Genomic DNA, 23,708 nt, shown 5'->3' with positions numbered 1-23,708 from the left:
CCATAACATTTCAGACTGTTGGGTCATAGTGAACACTTTGGACCTTATCCTGAGATGGGAGGCCATCGGAGAGTTTAGAACAAAATAATCACATTGTCTGATCCACCTATTAACAGCATATACTCTGCTAGTTTGTTGCATTTCTAGGGGATTTCTAGGACAATTAAGGCAGAAGTGGGTCTACTAGCTAGGAGACCATTACAGTAATTCAAACAAGGATGATGGTAGCTTGGACCATGATGGCAGCTATTGGGGTGGTGAAAGTGAGGAAATTTTGTTTGAAGAGGTAGGAATTGCTGACAGATAATAAGGTAAAGTCTGGAAGAAAAGAGTCAAGAATGGATCCAAAGTTTTTTGTCTTGAGCAACTAGAAGAATATATCAGTCATTACTACAGATTAGGAAGACATCAGGAAGAGCCCTTTCAGACAGGAAGCCCTTTCAGAAAGGAAGATCAGACTCATGATTTGGGATGTTTTAATTGTGAAGATCAGCTCACAAGTAAACTGTTGAGGCCTCATTTTCCTTATCATGAGATGGAAATAACCATTTTAAACTGACTGCTTTCCTCAAAAGTTGTGAGGATCAACTAACATGTATGTCAGGTTTTTTTTAAAATACAGTACAATTCTGAGAATCTTAGCACAGGCTATGAGCACAGAGTACAGAAGAAGTGAAAGAAAACAATTTGACAGATACATGGGGAGAAAATATACTTCTGACTGTATGGCACCCCACTCCAGTACTCTTGCCTAGAAAATCCCATGGATGGAGGAGCCTAGTAGGCTGCAGTCCATGGGGTCGCTAACAGTCAGACACGACTGAGCGACTTCACTTTCACTTTTCACTTTCATGCATTGGAGAAGGAAATGGCAACCCACTCCAGTGTTCTTGCCTGGAGAGTCCCAGGGACGGGGGAGCCTGGTGGGCTGCCGTCTATGGGGTCGCACAGAGTTGGACACGACTGAAGTGACTTAGCAGTAGCAGCAGTAAGTTGTACAGAGAGCCTTGTGAAGAAGCACTGCGTCTCAGTCTTGTGGACCTGGAATAACGCTGTCCGTAGAACTCTATGAAATGATGAAAACATTCCATGATCTCTGTGCTTTCTCATACATTATCTGGTAGTCACATGTGGCTTAAGTGCTTGGCATGTGCAGGCACAAGTGGGGAAATGAATTTTTAACTGTGATTGACTTTAACTGATTAAACTTTCTGTATAGTCACATGTGGATAGCGTCCACCACATTGGTCAGGACAGGAAAGCTTGGCAGTGATCGTGTTCTGGGCACCTATTAAATTACAGTCTGAGGTAGGTTATAATCAAATGTCAATTAAGTTACAGTCAGAGGTAGGTGGGGTTTATATTTGCCAAGAGTAAAATGGGTATTAAATTGTTTGATGAACAAAAGGTCAGAATCAGAAAATTAACAGGAGGTACTCAGGAAACAACGTATCCAAAGGAGACTGTCAAAGCCAGTCATTCAGACTCATTGACCAGAAAGAAGTCTAGACATACCAGCCTCAATGCTTTCTCAGTTCAGCTTTTGTTTTGCATCTTCTTTGCTGCCCATCACAAAGTTCTCTTCACTGCTCTCAAGGTCAGAAACTCTGGCTCTGTTATTCTGTTGTGAATCTCATCTGGGATTGGTTTATTCTCTTGTAAATGGATCAAAGATCTGTCTTCAAAGTCTTTTCCTTTTCTAACATTTTAGGAACTTTTAAGGAGATAGCTTAACTTTCATGAGCTGCATTTCAGGAGTGAATTCGAGATCAAAGGGTTCTATAGCCAGCTGTCTCCACCTGTAATGTGGGAATTTCTCCTAGCATCATCAGTCCCTGAGTGGCCTTTCGAGGTCTGGGAATCTTGGTCTGGCCATTACTTTCTAGCTCAGAGATATTTTCCAATAAGCATGGAACAGTCAATTTGGTGTATTTCCATTTTATTTGTATGCACTAACCAGCTTATTTTAAGGTTAGGTATTTTGGGAAACTAATTTGCAGGCTTATATTGTAATGATGAAGGCTTATTTCTCTTTTCATGGTTAATTTGTTCTATCATGTTTTGTGAAAGGTGGTTGGATACTGTCACCGTTTAAGAAGAAAAAGGACTTTCCTGGTGGTCCAGTGGTTAAGACTCTATGCTTCCAATGCAGGTGGCACAGGGTTGACCTCTCGTCAGGGAACTAAGATTGCACATACCACTTGTTGCATTCAAAAAGAAAGAAATTGCAAAAAAATTAAAAAGGAAAAGAAGTGCTTGACATTTTTTTTAACTGTTTTCATCATTTACTGATTTTGACTTCCAGTTAGAAAATCACCTTTGTGAATATTATAGTGAATAAACAGCTGGCTAAATAGAGAACTGGAAATCTGTGTAAAATATTAAATGTACAGTGTGTTTCCTATTGGGAAAATACATCTAAAGTAGAATGCCTAATTCCTGTCTTCACAGATTTTTAAATTTGAGATTACTCCAAAGATTGGAGGATGACAGAGTTAGGATATGACAAATTAATATCAGTTAGACCCTGTGGATTTCCCCCAGAAAGTAATAAGCATGAAGTATAAATAAAAAGTTGATTTTGTAATTTATAAGAGAAGAACAAATGAATTGGCTGGTAAGCCAGATTAAAACAACTGATTTTAGAGTTGCTAATTCAAAAAGACACCTGCATCCCAGCATTCATTGTAGCACCCTTTACAGTAGCCAAGACATGGAAGCAACCATGACATCTATCAACCAATGAATGGATACAGAATATGTGTATATACATACAAAAGAATGTTACTCAGACATAAAAAAGAATGGAATAATGCCATTTGAAGCAACTTGGATGGACCTAGAGATTGTCATAACAAGTAAAGAAAGTCAGAAAGAGAAAGACCAATACCATATGATATCACTTATATATGGAATCTAAAATATGATACAACAGAAACAGACTCATGGACATAGAAAACAAATGTGTGGTCACCAAATGGGAAAGCAGCTGAGGGAATGGTACATTAGGAGTTTGGGATTAGAAGCTACACACTATTTATTATACATAAAATAGGTAAAGAACAAGGTCCTATTGTATAGCACAAGGAACTATGTTCAATATCCTGTAATAAACCATAATGGAAAAGGATATGAAAAAGTGTGTGTGCATGTGTGTATAAAACTGAATGAATCACTTTGCTATTCACCAGAAACAAGCTATACTTCAATTCTTTAAAAAGCTAACAGTTTTCATTACATCATGATTTTTATTTGGGATTTTTGTTCTTTGAATGAATTTGGCTAGGGAAGAATTATAGGACTCTGGAGTAAATAGAACAGAATAAATAAAAAGGCACATAGCAAGTAAGAAAAATACCATTTTAGCTGGACTTCAGAATGCGAAATAGGTAATTTGGGGAAATCTGAGGTTTCTCCCCTTATATGTCTGGGAACAAAGCTATACTTTACCATTTTCATTTGCAAAAGCAAACTATGTCTTGGACTCATACATCTAAACTAATAGCTTGTATCATTTACATTTTACAAAGAGGTGAAACATTTGGCTTCTGATACATAAAAATGTTTTTCATGTTTGTTTGTTCTTTTTTTTTTAAATAGAGTCCTGTGAAGATAAATCAGGTTAGCCTGGATGAAAGTGGAGAACACATGGGCGTGTGTGCAGAGGATGGCAAGGTATGGGGATTGCCTGATCTCATGGAAAGCGCTGCTCCAACCCCAGGGGCTGTGATGTAACCACTTCCAGGGTCTCAGAACAGCACTGCACTTACTGGGTATCTGCATTCGGAGAACCTTGATTATTCTTTTTGGGTATCGGACTTACTCCTGATCGCTCATAATTAAAGTAAAATATATTTTGCGCTAATGTGCCTTAAGGAAAAGTAATTACAAGAATGTCAATAATGTAACTAGTATTAAGCTGATTAACAACTGTGGCAGGGGGACATGTCACCTTAATCATTACTGGCGTGCCACTTAGACTTCAGCGACTGGTCTGCAGTTCCTGCAAGACAGTGGTTTAATGCCTTTCTGCCATAAATCCACAAAATTGGATTTTGTGGGCATGATTTCTGTGGGCCGGTGGTTTTCATTTTCACACAGCAGTTATGAATGTTTCTGTTGAATTATAGAATCTTTTGATAAGCAGTCATAGTTTATCAGAAGAATAAAGTGTCTTGGAATAGCAGCATTAAATAAATGTAAAATCAATATATGTACAGTTTTCTAAAAACCTGGCCCCCACTTCCTCAACCAAGGACATACATCATTTGTGTGGTATATAACTAACAATTATCAGTGCTTCTTGCTGATGTTGAGCTGTGACATTTAGTGGTTGTGGTGATTGATTTTCCACTTACAAGAATGTCTTTTTTGTTTTTCAGTCAATGGAAGGCTTTTCTAATGTTGGTTTGCAATGATAAAATTCAAATGCACAGTGTATTTAAGCTACTCTTCTAAAATAACAGTTTAAGAAGAGAATGCATTAAGAATCATTACAGAACCTTACATATTCTTGTCTGCATACAGCAGATTTCCTAATCTAATTTTATGTTTCTTTATGTGATCTAAATTCAATGGTCCATTAGGATGAGTAAATTAAAAACAGTGTACTCAGTGTAAAAGATTTATACCCATTTAATCTGTTAACAGAAGAAAAATGAAGTCTTCTTGACATACATGAATGCATTTTGATGTATCTAAGCCTAATGTTGCCCAAAGAGTCTTTTGAAAGTCATTGGAACACTTGTGCTTTTCAAAAAGCACTATCAAATTTTACAGTACTTGCTGAAATTCTGAAATGAACCAGACTGTCAAAAGAGCGATAAGGGAAGAGTTGGTTTGTGCGGAAATTGAGAATTATCCAAACCGTTGAAACATTTTGTATTGATAATGAAAGATTATCTCCATTTTTGTTTTCTGAAAGGTAAGGGGGAATTCCTTCTGGGTTAATACCAATTTAATTGTTGAAGGAGAATATTGTTTTTGAATTGTAAGAGAACTTTTAGTAAGCTACTTCATCTAAGAATTTTCAGAGTTCAAATTTTGAAGAATTATTATTTGATAGGATGAAGTGGGATATTTTAACTACTGTGTCTGGTGAATAATGAGATAACCCTCAGATATCTCCTGGTGCACTTCTTGGCAAACACCTCTGTTTTCCTATTTTAGTCAGATTTGTAACTGTCGTATTTTGCTGTAGACCCATGGTGCATTTTTTTTTTTAAATAACTTTCTTTTTGGCTGGGCTGGGTCTTCGTTGCTGCATGGGCCTTTCTCTAATTGTGGCCAGCAGGGGCTGCTCTCTAGTTGCGTGAAGCAGCCATTGTGGTGGCTTCTCTCGTGGTGTCAGGGCTCGGTAGTGCATTTCCCAGGCTCTGGAGCACAGACTCAGTAGCTGTGGTACACAGGCTCAGTTGCTCTGTGGCATGTGGGGTCTTCCCAGATCAGGGATTGAACCCGCATTGAACCCGATTGTCTCCTGCATTGGCAGACAAATTCTTTACCATTGAGCCACCAGGGAAGCCCCCATGATGCATTTTAAAAAATAGTTTTTTCATATATTTTACCAGCATTGATAGACTTGAAAAGAAATATTTCAGTGCACATAGTTAATGAAACCTAGCCCTCACCATGGGTTAGTCAGTATTGTGAAAACTGAGGCGGTAATAATATAGCATGATCTGGTAAACTGGTTAGTAATGATAGCAATGTAAAGATTATTAAAAGAATCAACTCCAGACATCTAGATCTCGTGCATCTTTAAATGGCTGTTGTGGTTTTTCTTTCTTTAGTGTGTTAGGATTTCTAGAAAAATCATTACCTTCTATTTCAGAGATGACTCTTCATATTTGTATTCAGTTTTAAAGTCCTAATTCTAACAGTTCTTTAAAATTTATTCTGTTTATTCAGCTGGTGCTCATTTCTAATCTTTTACTTCAGGACTTTTTTTACCTTTGAGTTCCAAATTTTGAAATACAGTCACACATAGAATATGGGTGTTACTGGTGTACCTTTTTAGGTAACTTTCAAGATAAATACATACAAGGTTTATTTTCTGATCTCTTGCCTGTGTTGTCTTCATATATAAACTAGAATTAATTTAATATAGAATTCTGGGTTGAACTATTTTCTCTCAAAGCTTTGGAGACCCTGCTCTCTTTTGTCTAACCTTTATTTTCATAGATATGTCAGAGGCCAGCCTACTTTGTTCTTTCACAAAACCTGTTTAAATTTTTTTTGTCCTGCCTTGGAGCTCAGACTCATCATAATAACAACAACAATACCAACAACAACGAACAGCCCTTGTAATTCAGTTTGCTAAGTTAATGTCTTGTTCAGGTCTATTTTCATTCATTTTGTCTGAAAGAGAGTTAGTCCTTTTGATCTATATACTGAAGTATTGTTTTCATTTCAGGAAAGTTGACTTCAGTCCTGATTTTGATTATTGCTGCAATTCCACGTGTTTTCATTTCTTCAAAGAAACTCAATAATACTGAGGCTGGAGGCGGTATCGCACAGAGGCTAAGAGATTCGCTTTGCACTGCACCTGCCCAGGCTCCATTCCCGCTCTTGCTCTGTTAGGTCAGGGATGTTCCCTGACCCCCAGCCCCCTCCACGGACTCAGCTGGGCAGTGGGCGCAGTGCAAGGCCTGGATGGGGATGTGGCAGAGCCGATTTGGGGTGTGTGGGAAATTCTCAGATCTTTCTGCTTTATTTTGATAACCCTTTTCTTAAACATTGTAGTCTGGCCTCTTCCCCTCCCACGCTGTAGTCACCCTTCTCTTTCGACAATATATTGTGAGAAACCTTGGCCATGTTTTGTCACACAGACACGCAGACACACACATGTGCTTTGCTTTCTCATGGTTTTTATCATCTCATTTCTCCGAAGTCAGGGAGAGTTTCTCTTCTTGTTTGGTCCCTTGGCTGATGTGCTTTGCTTCCAATGTCCATGTTGCTTTCTGGAGTAGAGTTTTATTCTGTTGGGCCATCTTAATTTTCCTGAACTCTTTCGATCTCTCCCAGCTCTTTTCATGTCAGCCTGATCTATGTTTAATTTTCAAAACCAAAATGATGACTTCTTGTGTCATGAGAAGTCTTAGCTCTTAGCGTATTAGAGGTCTTAGGAGTATTAGAGATCAAATGGCTGGGAGTGGAATTATCCTGCCACGCTTGAGCTGTGTGTTGTCAGCTAAGTGATTCAGCCCTCTCTGGGCTTCAACCTGTTTTCCTCCTCTGTAAAAGGGGGTAGTAATGATTATTGCTGTGTTAATCATTAGGGGAAATTAGTTAGTTGATATGTGTCAGTAGTTTGGAATAGTATCTGAAATAGAAGGTACAGGTGGTGATTGTCAGTAGTTATCATCATCACCATCCTTTTCTTCTGCTCCAGATTCATAGAGGTCTCTTGTTATTGAAGTCAACAGTCTTGTAGTTTTTGTTGTTATTGCTGTTACTGTTAACACTAGCCCCCTCCCCACCCTATACCACTTGGCCTATGGGATCTTAGTTCCCTGCCGAGGGATCGAACCCACATGCCCTGAGTAGAAGAACAGTGTCTTAACCACTGGACCACCAGGAAAGTCTCTATTAAAACATTTTTTTTAAAGCATGGTTTTTCTCCCTTGGAGACCTTGAAATTGTGTTCTGCCTCATTCTTCTTATAGATCCTGTGTATGTTTTTGTTACTCTTGTATCCATTCCAAAACAAGGAGACAAGCTCTTTCTGAACCTCAGTTAGCAAACAGATCCAGTGTCCGCTTGCTCTGAGCCCTGCTTGTTATCCTTCTTGGTGTCATCCTGCTGGGTGTGGCAGAATCACACATCAGTTCCACACAGGGTCCAGTTAACAAGCCCCATTTCCTCTGCCTGGAAGTATCCAGTGCAGGCAGCTCCTCCAGTGAACTGGGAGCCTTGCCTATCTTCTCTCCTGGGTCTCTAACACCCTCCATGGGTGGAGAATAGGAAAACCTGCCGTCTCACCTGTGAGGGTTCCTCCAGCCAGACAGAATTACAGCTTATGTGTTTACTCCTGTTTTAATGCTTGACCAGTTGCTATTGGGAAGCTTGGGTTGGGGGTCTGTTATAATGAAGTACCAGCTGAGAGAGTTTCCTGGCCCTCCGGCCGCCCTCCTCATAGTTTCTCTGTGTCAGATGGCCTGCCACCCAGTGTTCTGGTTGGCAGATACAGAGAAGTCTGTGCTAGAGTAGAGACATAGACACCTTCCTGATTGTTTCATGAGGGTAGTAGGGTTTCTGTGTTTCTGCCGGTAAATGCATAGCACATACCTTCTGTGGTCCTCATGTCGCTCTATGGGTTTGTAGTTAATGAGAAATACTCTAGGACTTGGCAGTAGATTGACTATAAGACAGATTGTTCTGAAGTTTCTTTTTCTCATTAGGTATTTTTATGACAAGTTGGGAGAAGTTGTCAGGGCTGCTTTAGGAAATACCCTTATCAAAAGGATCCTTTCAATTTTAACCTTTAAATAAGATTCTTTTCTCCGGCAAGATCTTCCTAAAAGCCAGATCTCTCCAGGCAATCATTCAGTGGATTTCTTTTCACAGTGTGATACTCACTGAGAAAATTTTAAAAAAGAGGAAATGAATGAGAATCATTTTGGGTTTTGTTAGCTTTAGTAGTATAAGTTGTGACTTACTAGTTTGGGTGTCACATTAGTGAAATTAACCAAAATAGCAAAGGTTTTACAATTCACCCTGTTTATACTGATATCAAGTTTATTTTGAGACATTTCAGTGTTTTCCATCCTGAAAGACAAAATAAGGACAATTGAGGAAAATGTTTCTCAGTTAAGCATAGAAATAGAGACTAACCTAAGAGGGATTTCCTTGGTTGTCCAGTAGTTAAGACTTTGCCTTCTACTGCAAGGGGTGTGGTTTTGATCCTTGGTCAGGCAGCTAGGATCCCGCATGCCTCGTGGTCAACAAAACAAAACATGGAAGTGAGGCAGTGTTATAACAGATTCAATAAAGACTTAAAAATGATCCACATAAAAAATCTTAAAAAAAAAAAAAGACAGTGAGAAACACTAACCTAAGAGTTGTAGTCTTGCTTGCTGCCTTCAGCAAACACCCCTCAGGTCTCTATAGTGGGTACTGTAGTGACATTTTGCTTCTGACTAGTTCTCAGGGGCAGTTCTGAGTGTCAGCCTGTTTGCTAAGAACTTGATGACTTGTTCTCTTATTCTACTTCCTTCTTCAGTCAGTCAGTCAGTTCAGTTGCTTAGTTGTGTCCAGCTCTTTGCGACCCCATGGACTGCAGCATGCCGGGTTCATCACCAACTCCCGGAGTTTACCCAAACTCATGTCCATTGAGTTGGTGATGCCATCCAACCATCTCATCCCCTGAAGTCCCCTTCTCCTCCTGCCTTCTTACTCTACTATTCCTTCTTACTCGACTATTATATCTTCATACGAATTCATGATTGTTTTGTTGTTGGATTCACAATTTTTACCCCTGGAAATTTGTATTTTAGTTTTCCCCATAAGGTTCACAATATTTCTAATATTTTCTCACTTACTGATACCTCAGTCTTTTTTCAGCAGTCCCATATTCGTTTGTTTACAGCTCGTGTACTTTTTCCCACAATAAAAGTCACTTAACTTTTGTTCTTCAAATCTATCCTATTATAGGTAGAAGGAAGTTTGTCCATTTGAACCGAATAGTCTGCTGCATTTAATTTCAACTTCTGTGGTAGAGTTGTCTAATTCATAGCCTGATATTCCCTTTCACTTTATTTTGGCGAATATTTGAGGCATTTGAATTTTTTTTCAGTCTTGCTTTTCTTACACTTCATATGCAAAGGTATCTTCTTTATTTACAAATTTTGGACTAGCTCCCATAATGACGGTATATAGAAGAATAGAGCATGGAATAGTCTTCCTGATTTTTAACGACTTTAGACGAGTTGTTTGTTTTGGTGGCTCAGTGATAAACAATCCGCCTGCCAATGCAGGAGACATGGCTTCATTCCCTGGAGGAGGAGGTGGGAACCCACTCCAGTATTCTTGCCTGGAAAACCCCATGAACAGAGAGTGGAGCCTGGCAATCTACTGTCCATGAGGTCACAAAAGAGTCAGATGTGACTCAGTGACTGAACGTCAACAAAGGTGTTTGCTTTCATCCCCAGCAGTCTTGCTATAAGGGTCAAATGAGGGGGTGCAAGATTTTCAGTCCTAGTTACATACCATGAATTACGAACCTTTAAAAATACAGTTTTAAAGCTATTTCTTCTCATTTTGAAGTCCATAAGGATGGTTTAATTCAGAATAAAATTTCTTAAAGAACCAGAATGATACTGACCATTTCAATAGAGACCTTTTTCAGAAGATTATTTCCCTGCATAGCTTGAGAAAACTGAGAAATGGCATCACTTCTTTGAGGAGATGTTATCAAAATACACTTTCCCATTGGAGTCTGAGTCTCACACAGTTGTAACCAAGACTTCCCCATAGGTTAAAATGGAATCAAATTACAGCTAAAAAAATAATAATAAATTTAGAGCTCAGGGGAACATTTAGACATTTCTAGATAGAAATTGACCACTATGAGTGAAATAAATACGTCCACTTGAAAAAAATATATATTTTATCCCACCAAAAAATTTAATTTGTCGAGGATGGGGTCTGGCTATTAGTATCCAAGGATCTTCCAATCAGAACTACTAGGTAAGGTGTGTGGAAGCATTTTGAGGTCCAAGTTATTAGTCGGAGTATAAGATGTGACACAGGACCATGTTGTGATATAGTTGGAGTGAATAGAAGTAGCTTTATGTTAGAAGAATATAAACTTCCTGGAGTACCATGAATTTCTACTGATGTAATTTTAGTAAGTTGACCCCCTTGTTCATTTAGTCTGTTAAGATCCAGGTGACATAGTACCTGTCTTACTTTGAGCCTGTTTTCTTGGATTCTTTGGGCTCATTCACATTCAGCTTCTTGGGCAGAGTAAAACTTTGCATATAATATTATTCTTTTGAGCTTCTCAACCACCATTTTATAAGAAGTTCAGTGTACCCTGTGCTTAACTGCTGAGTCGCATGTGACTCTTCACAACTTCATGGACTATAGCCCGCCAGGGTGCTCTGCCATAGAATTTCCCAGGCAAGAATACTGGAGTGGTTGCCATGCCCTCCTCCAGGGGATCTTCCCGCCCCCGAGTAGAACCCATGTCTCTTGCGTCTCCTGAGTTTCTAGCTGGATTCTTCAGCAGTGAGCCACCTGGGAAGCCCCCTGGTGCCTGCACATTTCTGTAAAACATGAGCAGTGCCCTCTGAGCAATGAGCAGCATGGTGGTAGTGGGGCCTTCATGTATTTGCTATGTCAAGAACACATTTTATCAGACTACCTCAGAGTAGATAATATCCCCTTGACATTACATTCTACGATGTGCTATTCTTGGAACCCAAACAGCATTCTTGGCCTAAGAGTATAAACACACACACACACAAAAAGAGTATAAACACAGGAGTCACAAAATGAGTGGGATATTCTAAAGATTTTATATTTTAGTGAAAGAACATATCTCCCCAGAATGATAATATGAGTACATTTTCCTCTTGGAACTTGCACAGATGAACCACTCACAGCTTACTAAGATGAAAACAAGATATTGAAAGTCTGAAAGGTTTTATGTCTATTTAAAAAATGAATTTGTAACGAAATACTTTCTCATATAGAGCCATTGGACCCAGATAGCTTCACTGGTGAATTCTTACAGAAGTTAAAAGAAAAAAATAACACCACTTTTTTCTAGAGACTAGAAAAAGAGTGAACACATCCCAAGTGTTGGGAAACAGTTCTGAGTGCCCCTAATAGCTGGTTCCAAGTGTTTGAGAGCTCCTGGAATTCTTATGCTTTGCTGGTGAGAGTGTAAATTGATCAGAACAACTTTGTGAAAATGTTCAGCTGTCTATTAGATGTCAACAAAGATATAACCTGCAGCTCAACAATCCCATTCTTCATAAATGGATATGTGAGTGGACCAAAAGATTTGGAAAGAGTGTTCATTATAGCATTATTCATTCAGTTCAGTTCAGTCGCTCAGTCATGTCCAACTCTTTGCGACCCCATGGACTGCAGCACTCCAGGCCTCCCTATCCATCACCAACTCCCGGAGTTTACTCAAACTCATATCCATTGAGTCGGTGATGCCATCCAACCATCTCATCCTCTTTCGTCCCCTTCTCCTCCTACCTTCAATCTATCTGAGCATCAGGGTCTTTTCAAATGAGTCAGTTCTTCGCATCAGGTGGCCAAAGTATTGGAATTTCAGCTTAAGCATCAGTCCTTCCAGTGAATATTCAGGACTGCTCTCCTTTAGGATGGACTGGTTGGATCTCCTTGCAATCCAAGGGACTCTCAAGAGTCTTCTCCAACACCAACGTTCAAAAGCATCAATTCTTCAGCACTCAGCTTTTTTAATAGTCCAACTCTCACATCCATAACATGACTACTGGAAAAACCATAGCCTTGACTAGATGGACTTTTGTTGGCAAAGTAAAGTCTCTGCTTTTTAATATGCTGTCTAGGTTGGTCATAACTTTTCCTGCAAGGAGTGAGTGTCTTTTAATTTCATGGCTGCAGTCACCATCTGCAGTGATTTTTGGAGCCCCCAAAAATAAAGTCTGCCACTGTTTGCCCATCTATTTGCCATGAAGTGATGGAACCAGATACCATGATCTTAGTTTTCTGAATGTTGAGCTTTAAGTCAACTTTTTCACTCTTCTCTTTCACTTTCATCAAGAGACTCTTTAGTTCTTCTTCACTTTCTGCCATAAGGGTGGTGTCATCTGCATATCTGAGGTTATTGATATTTCTCCCGGCAATCTTGATTCCAGCTTGTGCTTCTTCCAGCCCTGTGTTTCTCATCATGTACTCTGCATATAAGTTAAATAAACAAGGTGACAGTATACAGCCTTGACGGACTTCTTTTCCTATTTGGAACCAGTCTGTTGTTCCATGTCCAGTTCTAACTGTTGCTTCCTGACCTGCATACAGATTTCTCAAGAGGCAGGTCAGGTGGTCTGGTATTCCCATCTCTTTCAGAATTTTCTGGAGTTTATTGTGATCCACACAGTCAAAGGCTTTGGCATAGTCAATAAAGCAGAAATAGATATTTTTCTGGAACTCTCTTGCTTTCTCGATGGCAATTTGATCTCTGGTTCCTCTGCCTTTTCTAAATCGAGCTTGAACATCTGGAAGTTCATGGTTCACGTATTGTTGAAGCCTGGCTTGAAGAATTTAAGCATTACTTTACTAGTGTGTGAGATGAGAGCAGTTGTGCGATAGTTTGAGCATTCTTTGGCATTGCCTTTCTTTGGCATTATTCATAATAGCCTCTATTTGGAAACAACTGAAGTGATCAATGGAAGGTGGATACACAAGTGGCAATGTACTCATACACTGAAATTTTATACGGCAGTGACAAAGAACCAGCTCCTGCCATATGTACATAGCAGTGTGGATAAATATCAGAAGGAAAATATCCATTGAAAGAAGCCAGTGAAATAGTTTATGATTCTATTTATATAAAATTCAAACATCAGCACAGCTTACCAAACATGATAGATTTTGGAGGAACAGTTAGTTTGTGAGGGTGTAAATGAATGGAAAGGAACACAGGGGAGCTTCTTGGGTTTTGCTTCTTGACATGGGTGGTGGCTGCAGGGGTATGTTCATATCATAAACATTTGTCAAACTCTGAATCTATGATCTGTACCCTTTATGTTAAAGTGTTAGTTGCTCAGTTGTGTCCGACTCTTTGTGACCCCATGGACTGTAGCCCGCCAGACTCCTCTATCCATGGGATTTCCCAGGCAAGGATACTGGAGTGGGTTGCTATTTCCTTCTCTAGGGGATCTTCATGTGCAAGGGATAGAACCTGGGTCTCCTGGATCACAGGCAGGTTCTTTACCATCTGAGCCACCAGGGAAGCCCCTTTATGTACATTATACAATTGAATATTAAAGTCAGCTGCTCAGAGGAAAGATTAAGATGAAACAATTTTAAGGGAGACACTGATAAGTAGAAAATTAAATCTTACATGTATACGTTCTCAATAGATTCAGGATAAGATGGTAAAAGAAGTGCAATTCTTATCTCTTGCGACTTTGATCTGCTCAGCTGATTTATATATCTGTGACTCAAAGAAGAAGCTCCTTTTTCCTTCAAGGAAAGGAATAATAATTCCTTTAGAAGTAGCCTATGGAAAATTCATTAAAAAGTATTAATAACCTTTTCATCTCTGTTTCATTTTTTAAAGCTGACATCTATTTAACAAAATAAATTTGTGATGGGCAAAGGGAACTCTGTCCATGAGATGCTGGTAAAAAAACTTAATTGCAGTGGTATAGTCTCACACTGATGGAATTGTTTTCACTGGATATTTAGTAGAGATTACAAAGACCTTAGATTACTAAGTACTTGACTTTCGTTGATAGTACGTGTTGTCACTGGCTCAGCAGCTTTCTTTGTTACTGTCACGGTGAACTGACAGGATCCGCTTACTTTTTAGGTGCAGGTGTTTGGACTGTATTCTGGAGAAGAATTTCATGAGACTTTTGACTGTCCCATTAAAGTAAGTATTCAGTAAGTTTTTACTTTTTCAGAGGATTTTTCTCAACAAAGGCAGTAAGAAAACTAATACTTTGAGCACTACCAATCTTGCATTAATTTTGTCAGTAAGCATCCATCAGTCAATGTACTGGATACTATTTGATGCCTTGGAGGTGCACAGAATGTATATTATGTGACTGTGACCTCAGTGTATCCTCCAACTTTTGTTGTAGTGGGTGAGATGATAAACACACACTGTGTGATTAAAGACTCAAATCACACAATCTGTGATTAAAGACTCAGAGGTAAAAACAGTGTTGAGGCTAAAACTGAGAGGAGTTACTTCTAGCTGTTCTTGTTAGTGATGGTTCCCATAGATGGATTAATGTTTGACTGGGCTTTAATAAATGGACAGGACAGAGGGAGAAAGCTGACTTCCCATGCAGAAGAACAGTATAATATAAATGAAGAGGCTAGAAAGTTCAAATTGTGTTCAGGAAGTGGCAAATAGTTGAGTATAGATGGTACATAAAATACTGACTTGGCAGGAAAGCTGCATGGGCAGATTGAGGTGGCTTTATATTTAGGCTAAGAAATTTGTCTGGTAGATAAGGAGAAATTATGGAATGCCGAAGAGCAAAGAAGTGGCATAAAACTGAGCTAAGCCAAAAGCAAAGTAATACAGCAACTGTATTCAGTATAGATGAGAAGGCTGACAGGCATGAGGCAGAAGGCCAGTTTTAGGTGATAGTTACTGTAGTTACAGTGGCTGTTAGAGTTGTCAAGGAAGAGGTTGTTCCGTTTTCTCACGTGTTTATTCAAACGTTTATTGATCAACAGGTAAAAGAGAGATGGGATCTGATAGAGGTTTTAGAAAGCCAGCCCTGCCAGAATGCAGGGGTATGCAAGCAAGAGAGTGGTTGGGGGCAGGAGACGATTTAGAAGGCTAAGCCATATCCTAGACATGGTGTTACAGGAGCTCAATGAAAAGAAAGATAGTGAGAATTCAAGATGGAGTAGCAGTAATGAATTGGAAAAGCCTGGAGGAGGTAGGTTTAATAAGCTTTGGTGATGACTGCAGGTAATGAAAAATGGAAGAGCTGAGGGTAAATCCAGGTTCTTGCTTTGGTAATGGTGTGTGGAAAGGCTGTCAGTTGAAATAAGAGATGGTTTGAGGCAGGATGTTGCTAGTTTGGTCTGGAGTCTAGATAACAGTTAGAGACATAGCATCCAGTGGAAATGTTATGGAGGTTTTGGAAGTATGAATGTAGAGCTCAGAATGGAGATTGGCCCTAAAAATCACAAACTGGGTGGGTAGCCAGCTGTACTTAAGCTGAGTAAGATGAAACCATTTTGAAAGTTATCATCCAGTTAAAGATTAAGAAGAAAAAGACTGAAGGTCAAATTCGGAGCACTAACTTATTTTGTTTTTTAATTTTTTTTAATTATTTCTTTTAGTATCACTGTGGTGGTTTATCTTATTTATTTATTTCTTTGGCCCCACAGCATGGGGGATCTTAGTTCCTCAACCAGGGATCAAACCCATGCCTCCTGCATTGGAAGCATGGAGACTTAACCACTGGACCTCCCTTGTAGCACTGATTTAAAGATTCAGGCAGTGGGAAGAAAAGATACCAATGAGGGATCTTAGAAGAATTAGGAGGATTGGAGGAGAAGCCAAAAGAGAGAGGGTTTCCAGAAGGAAGGAGCGAGCAGCACAGAAAAGGCAGTGTGGAGCTACCACGAGGTAGGGACAGGAGCAGGGCACTTTATTTGATAATTACGAGCTCCTGGCGACCTTAATGAGGAGGGTCTCGGAGGAGGCTCACTATGTATGAGGGAGTAAATTGGAGATAAAGAAGTAGAAACAAGCAAGGTAGACTCTTCTTTCAAGAAACTGTGTGATGTAGAAGGGAGTTCATTTGATAGATGAAGAAAGAACCAAAGTCCAGGAGGATTTCTCCTGGTCATGTTTGGGTTGTTGGTATTAAAAAAAAAAAAAATCATAGGGAGAAAGATCCAAAATAAGCAAAAGGGAATACTTAGTGGGGCGGCTCTAAGGGATGGGATCCATCATGTAGGGATGAGGGAGGGAAACCCTGGATGTGAGTCCTACAGCCTCTGCTGGTGAGACCAAGCCAAGTGTCACTAAGTTGGGCAGTGAAGGCTCCGCAGTCAGGGGCAGTGACGTGATGGCCTTGGTTTCTTCTTGGTGGGGAAGAATGAAGGGTAAGGTTATGTGGTTGAGGGCACAGACATGACTGCACTCGCAGTTGTGATCTAGGACCATGCATTATAAGAAAGCTAAGAGGACCCTCAAGAAAGATTTTAAGAAAATGTAACGACAGCATGTGTAAATGATTCCATTGGTATCCAGGATGGATTAGACAAGTGTGGAAAGAAAGAAGGGCTAACCTGGAAGTGAGAAATGGTTAGAGAAATGAGGAGTCACATACTAATAAATGCCCTCAAAATGACAGGGTAGGAAATGGAATCTATCCCACTGGCAGATGGAGATGTGTTCATTAATAAGAATAGAAAATGTCTTTAGTTGAAGGTTTGTGGTATAGTTGTGTCCGTTTTTTTAATGTGTAGAAAGAATTCTGTATGTTGGGCTGGAAAAATAACACAGTGTGTTAGTTGGTGATAACGTGGGTTTGGGGATAAGAAAGTGAGGAGGCAGGGTCTTTGCAGGCTGGCAGCCATGTAAGGGAGCCCCGAAGATGAGCTTATGCTGACGCAGCTATCAGACTCTGAGAAAGCCACTGACAAATGAAACGATGATGACAATGATGGGACAGCCTTGGGAGAGACCTTTGTGAGGGGTTGTAGGAGATTGTGGAGAGCAGGTGATAACCAGGGGCCCAGGAACTGACGGTGGAGGTAAAAGGGAACTCAGCTCAGTTCTGCAGTGCGTTGTCTTTGCCACTGATGGAGTCCCACTCCACACTGTGAGGCTGCATTGCAGCCCTCGTTCCACTTGGGAGGCATCCTGACAAGGAAATAATCTAGATTTCTTCTATGAAATGTCTTCAGTTACAAACGCTTGTGACATCTCGCTCCTTGATTACCTTCATTGGCTGCCTCTAAAGGGGAGGGCCCACTCAGGGGGTCCCACTCAGCCAGAACCTACAGCCGTTCACTCTCATCTTTTAGCTTTGATCTGACTTCATAGAAGAGAAGCTCTCACACCAGAGCAAAACTCGCTCTCCCTTGGTGCAAAATGTTCCCTGAATAGATTACTTCCTACCTAGACACCAGGTTGATTTTTCGATCATGTTGCCTGTCATGTACAAGGGGCTTTCATTCTGCTCTGCAGCCGTGACTCCTAACCAGTGACATGTTGGCTCCCTCTTCCTTGCAGATCATTGCTGTGCACCCGCATTTTGTGAGATCCAGCTGCAAGCAGTTTGTGACGGGAGGGAAGAAGGTAAATGCTACGTGTTGATGTCACAGGCAGTCTTTGAGGGGTTCTGTTTGCTCTTTAATTTATCTTTAATATTTTTAATGTCTGACTCTTCATTTGGAGAAAGTTTGAGAAAGCCCAGTGTAGTGAAATAGCAAGACCATTACCTCTTGGGGGAGGTGTGGCCTCAGTGCTTGTCGGTGGCATCCCTTTGGAATAGGTGCAGGCAAAAACAGATGTTACTCAAACTGTTTGCTAGCCTATTGAAATATAGCCCCTTCCACACACAAAAAAAGAGGTAGCATTTAAAAAGTAAGAGCAAGTAACTAGTCATTTTTTTCCGCTTGTCGATAATCTCTTGCAAGTCTTGAGAAAGTTTTAGAACAATCATGGCTCTTTTTTAAATTTTATATTTTAATTTATTTTTGTTGGAATATAATGTGTTAGTTTCTGCTGTACAAGGAAGCGAATCAGCTATTTTGTTGTTTAGTCACTAAGGCATGTCTGACTCTTTTGCAACTGCTTAGACTTTGTGTTTACATATATCCCCTCCCTCTCAAGCCTCCCTCTCCCCCACCCGCAGCCCGCCCCTCTAAGTCAACACAGAGCACCGAGCTGAGCTTGCCATGGCTCTTTTTTAGTGACATGTTCCTAGCATATTTTATTATCTTAGTGCTATTTAAAACATGAGAAAGTAAAAGAATTGTTTTATACATTGACATGTTTGTGGATATAGCAGATTCTAAAATGAAAGAATCTTTCTGCTTATGCTGCTGCTGCTAAGTCGCTTCAGTCGTGTCCGACTCTATGCGACCCCAGAGACGGCAGCCCAACAGGCTCCCCCACCCCTGGGATTCTCCAGGCAAGAACACTGGAGTGGGTTGCCATTTCCTTCTCCAATGCATAAAAGTGAAAAGTGAAAGGGAAGTCGCTCAGTCGTGTCCGACTCTAACGACCCCATGGACTGCAGCCTTCCAGGCTCCTCCATCCATGGGATTTTCCAGGCAAAAGTACTGGAGTGGGGTGCCATTGCCTTCTCCATCTTTCTGCTTATAGAATAAATTTTTTTTCTATTTTTATTCACCAGTGATTTTTTTTTTTAATGATAAAATGTTCCCACTGTCCTAGAACTCTGAACGTTGTTTCCTATCCAGTTTAGGGCTCAGTGGAGAGCAGGCTGTATGTGTTTATTTCTATACCAAGGTATAGCTATGGAATAGATACTTCGAGGCTTAGCTACCAAATGGTTTTGAGTGTTTTGTGGTAGTTATCTGTCCTTTTCACTTGGACTGTTGCTTCATAGAATGATAGAACTGCATACTAGTTGTTAGCATTTTTCAAGCACTGGTTTTAGCTCCACGTAATGGTTAAGTAGCAGGTCCTTTAGATTCCAACAGCATCTCAAGGCACAAAACCAAGATTGCATCAGCTCTGATTTCTGTTTGAGAACCACCTCTTTTCATCCCCTCCCCAGCACTTACTGTCATCCTTAGGCCCTAGCAGCACTAACCTCACACAGAAATGTCTATGGGATTGTGCTCAGTTGCTCAGTCATGTCTGACACTTTATGACCCCATGCATTGTAGTCCCCCAGGCTCCTCTGTCCATGGAATTTTCCAGGTAAGAATACTGGAGCAGGTTGTGATTTCCAACTCTGGGGAATCTTCTCAACCCAGGGATCCAATCCATGTCTCTTGTGTCTCCTGAATTGGCAAGTGGATTCTTTACCACTGTGCCACCTGGGAAGCATGTATGGAATTAGTCAGTAGAAATTGCAGATTGAAGCTAACATTTTCTATTTTAGATCTGCAGCTGACTTACTGCTAGGAAAAAATAACTACCTTACTTGTCTTTGTTGATTTCAGGAAAGAGTAGCTTCAAATTCTTCTTGATAAAGTATTGATATTTCTGTAGTAAACACTTTTCTAGTTAGAAAATTTTATGGGATACAGAGCATGAATTCACGTAGCTATAATTTAAACCCATGCGTTTTTATTTAAAACTCATTAGGGATGAAAAATGCCAAGTCACTAGGTTTTTTGTTTGTTTTTTTTAAGTGGCCTAAACCAACACACTTTCATTATCTCACAGGTCAGAAATTTAAGAGTGGCTTTCGTGTACGGTCTGTTTTAGGGCCTGTCATGAGATTTCTGTTCAGATTTTGGCCAGGGTTGCACTCATCTGAAGGCTTGACTGGGGTTGGAGATTCTGCTTCTAAACTGTCTGCTGCCTTCTTAATAGCAATCCCTCATAAAATGTTGATAACTTAAAATATTGATAAATCATTTTGGTTTAAGTATTTTCCAAGTGAGGATGCAGTTTTGAGTTCTAGCTTTCCAATTCCAGAAGTTCGAGACTTTAGAGTTGTCCCATATATTTTCAAGGTATTGGTATGAAAGAACATATTAGAGATAATATGAATGATGTCCACATGGACTCAAACTTTGATGGTGGGAGTTTCTGTATAGATTTGAGTTCTTAATAGTTACCTTGTTGGTATAGTTTAATAATTGGTTTTATACTGTGAAGGGTACCTATCATCTGATATAATTTGCCAGAGTAGTTTTTTCTACATGAATGTCTTGTCAACTTGCAAGATGCCTAAGTTAACTGTGTCAATAACGTGTTCATCCTTCTACGTAGCATTTGACATAGCTTACAGACATCTGTAGAAAGGACCAAGTGAATGTAACTCTTTGGGCTGAAACTTCTAGAGTAGTTGTAACTCTTTGGGCCAAAACTTGTTGAGCAATTGTATGGATAAGGAAGTAGTCCAGGATCCAAGTGCAGGTGAGGTCACATGGGAAAAAGTTGGAATTGATACCAAGATTACATTGTGATAAGTACTAAATAAGTAGAATTCACTGAATGCTGAACAGGCAAGAACATCAAAGATTTGGGTCATCTCTTTGGTTATCACTCTCTGCTTGACAGGTTTTTCTGTGTTCAGTGTTCTAAGAGGAAGCTTTCTCTTTTCTCCTGTTTTCCTGTTCATGTCTCCAAAAATGCATGTAGACATTTCTTCCCAAGCACAAAAGATGCTTAATTATGTACAGATAAAATAAAAACAGTTCAAGTTATCTGGTGAAAAACTTGATATTGTTGAGTTAGAATTTCTGGCTTAAAATAGTTTAAAAGAAACACACACCAAAGGGTTAGTATGTTGTATAAAGGACTTAGGTTATTGAGCTTGATGAAAGTATATATGTGATATTCTGACATGAAGAATCATAGGATTTCACATGTCAGTGTAAGTGATATTGTCATGTCTTCTTATTTTAATAGCTTTATTGATATATAATTTGCATATCATAAAGTTCACCAGTTTAAAGAGTACAATTCAAGGACTTTCCTGGCAGTCCAGTGGATAAGACTGTGTGCTTCCACTACAGGGGTTGCAGGTTCCATCCCTGGTTGGGGAACTAAGATCCCATATGCTATGTGACACAGCCAAAAAAAAAAAAAAAGTACAATTCATTGGTTTTAATATGTTTACAGAATTGTGCAACCATCACCATAATCCAGTTTTAGAGCATTTTCATCATCCCAGTAATGAAACCTTGTCCCCATTAGCAGTCGCTCCCTAACCCCTTTTCCCTGCTTCCTAGCCCCAAGGAACGGCTAACCTGTTTCAATTCTTTATAAATTTGCCTACTCTGGATGTTTCATGTAAATTCTGGATGGTTTCCCTGGAGGCTTATGTGGTAAAGAGTCTTCCTGCAATGCAATCGACCTGAGTTTGATCCCTGGATTGGGAAGATCCCCTGGAAAAGGAAATGGTGACCCACTCCAGTATTCTTGCCTGGAGGATTCCATGGACAGAGAGCCTGGCAGGATAGAGTCCATGGGGTCACAAATTCTGGATATTTCATGTAAATTCTGAATAGTTCATGTAAATGGAATCATGAGTACATGACCTTGTGTCTGATTTTTTTCATTAGTTTTCTAGGTACATCCATGGTGTAGCATGTATCAGTATTTCATTCCTTTTTATGGCCAAATTATCTTTCATCGTATGGGTATATCATATTTTATTTAGCTGTTTATCAGTTGATGAACATTTGGGTTGTTTCTATGTTTTGACTGTTACGAGTAGTGGTACTGTGAACATTCACGTACGACTTTTTTATGGGGTCATGTGTTTTAATGCCTCGGGTGTAGAATTGTTGGATCATATAGTAACTCTGTGTCGAACACTTTGAAGAACTGTCCAGTCATTTTCCAAAGTAATTGCACCATTTACATTCTCGTTAGCAATATGTAAAGATTTCACTTTCTCCACATTCTCACCCTCATTCATTTGTAGCTGTCTTTTTGATTATAGGCATCTGGTGTGTGGAAAGTGGTGATGTCTCAATGTTTTGATTTATATTTCCCTAATGACTACGGAGAAGGCAATGGCACCCCACTCCAGTACTCTTGCCTGGAAAATCCCGTGGACGGAGGAGCCTGGTAGGCTGCAGTCCATGGGGTCTCGAAGAGTCGGACACGACTGAGTGACTTCACTTTCACTTTTTACTTTCATGCATTGGAGAAGGAAATGGCAACCCACTCCAGTGTTCTTGCCTGGAGAATCCCAGGGACGGGGAAGCCTGGTGGGCTGCCGTCTATGGGGTCGCACAGAGTCCGACACGACTGAAGCGACTTAGCAGCAGCAATGACTAAGTTTGTTGAGCATCTTTGAGTGCTTGTTGGCTATTTGTCTATCTTCTTTGCAGAAATGCCTATTCAGATTGTTTGTCCGTTTTTCCATTGGGCTATTTGTCTTTTTTCTTTACACATTGTAAATTTTTTTTATATATATTCTGGATTCACTTCTCTTGCCAGTATGTGATTTGCAAATATTTGCAAATATTTTCTCCCAGCCTTTGAGTTGTCTTTTCACTTTATTGCTCGTGTCATTTGAGGTGCAAAAGCTTTTAATCTTGCTGAAGTGCCATTCATCTGTTTTTGTGTGGCATCTTTGTTTTGTGTGTGTGTGTGTGTGTATGTGTGTGTTTTGATGCTTGTGCTTTTGGTATTGTATCTATGAAATCATTGCCAAATCTAAGGTTATTAAGATTTATGCTTGTGTTTTCTTCAAAGAGTTTTATAGTATGAACTTTTAAATTTAGCTCTAGAATCTACCTTGAGTTAATTTTTGTGTATGGTGTAAGGTAGGGGTCTGAATTCATTCTGTTGCATATGGATATCCAGTTGTGCCAGCCCTCTTTGTTGCAAAGACTGTTCCTTTGCCATTGTCTTGGACCCTCTGTCAAAAATCAGTTAGCCATAAGTGTTAGAGTTTATTTGTGGACTTTCAATTCTGTTGATTTGTCTATCTATCCTTGTGCCAGTACCCTTTTTAGTTTTTAGAACCACTGATTACTTATGGGATGACAAATTAACTCCTTTTAAAACATTTTGATTTTGAGTTCTTTACCTATAAAAGCCATTTTTATACCATCATTCAAAATTCTGAAAATAACAAAGGCTGTGGGAAAAAGTTGAACCCTCCTACACTAATGGTGGCAATGTAAATTGGTGCAGCCACTATGGAGATAATATGTCTGTTCCTTAAAAAACAAAATAGAGTTACCATATGATCCAAGATCCACTCCTGGGCATATATCTGGAGAGAACTATAATTTGAAAAGATATATGTACCCCAGTGTTCATTGCAGCACTATTTATTCTACAGTAGCCAAGATATGGAAGCAATCTAAATGTCCATCAACAGGTGAAT

The 23,708-nt window shown here is 39.7% G+C and overlaps 1 protein-coding gene across 1 annotated transcript in view; it reads left to right on the top strand.

The window, feature by feature from the left end:
• Positions 1 to 23,708, top strand: part of VPS41 (VPS41, HOPS complex subunit) — a 188,141-nt gene that overhangs the window by 78,046 nt on the left and 86,387 nt on the right. The window contains exons 5-7 of the mRNA XM_027539162.1: positions 3,601 to 3,675; positions 14,537 to 14,599; positions 17,942 to 18,007. Coding sequence (XP_027394963.1) covers positions 3,601 to 3,675; positions 14,537 to 14,599; positions 17,942 to 18,007 — 204 coding nt within the window. The remainder of the gene's footprint in view (positions 1 to 3,600; positions 3,676 to 14,536; positions 14,600 to 17,941; positions 18,008 to 23,708) is intronic.

This window comes from Bos indicus x Bos taurus, chromosome 4, assembly GCF_003369695.1.
Source record: "Bos indicus x Bos taurus breed Angus x Brahman F1 hybrid chromosome 4, Bos_hybrid_MaternalHap_v2.0, whole genome shotgun sequence".
NCBI lineage: Eukaryota > Metazoa > Chordata > Mammalia > Artiodactyla > Bovidae > Bos > Bos indicus x Bos taurus.
This window is presented reverse-complemented; position numbering and strand designations above follow the sequence as displayed.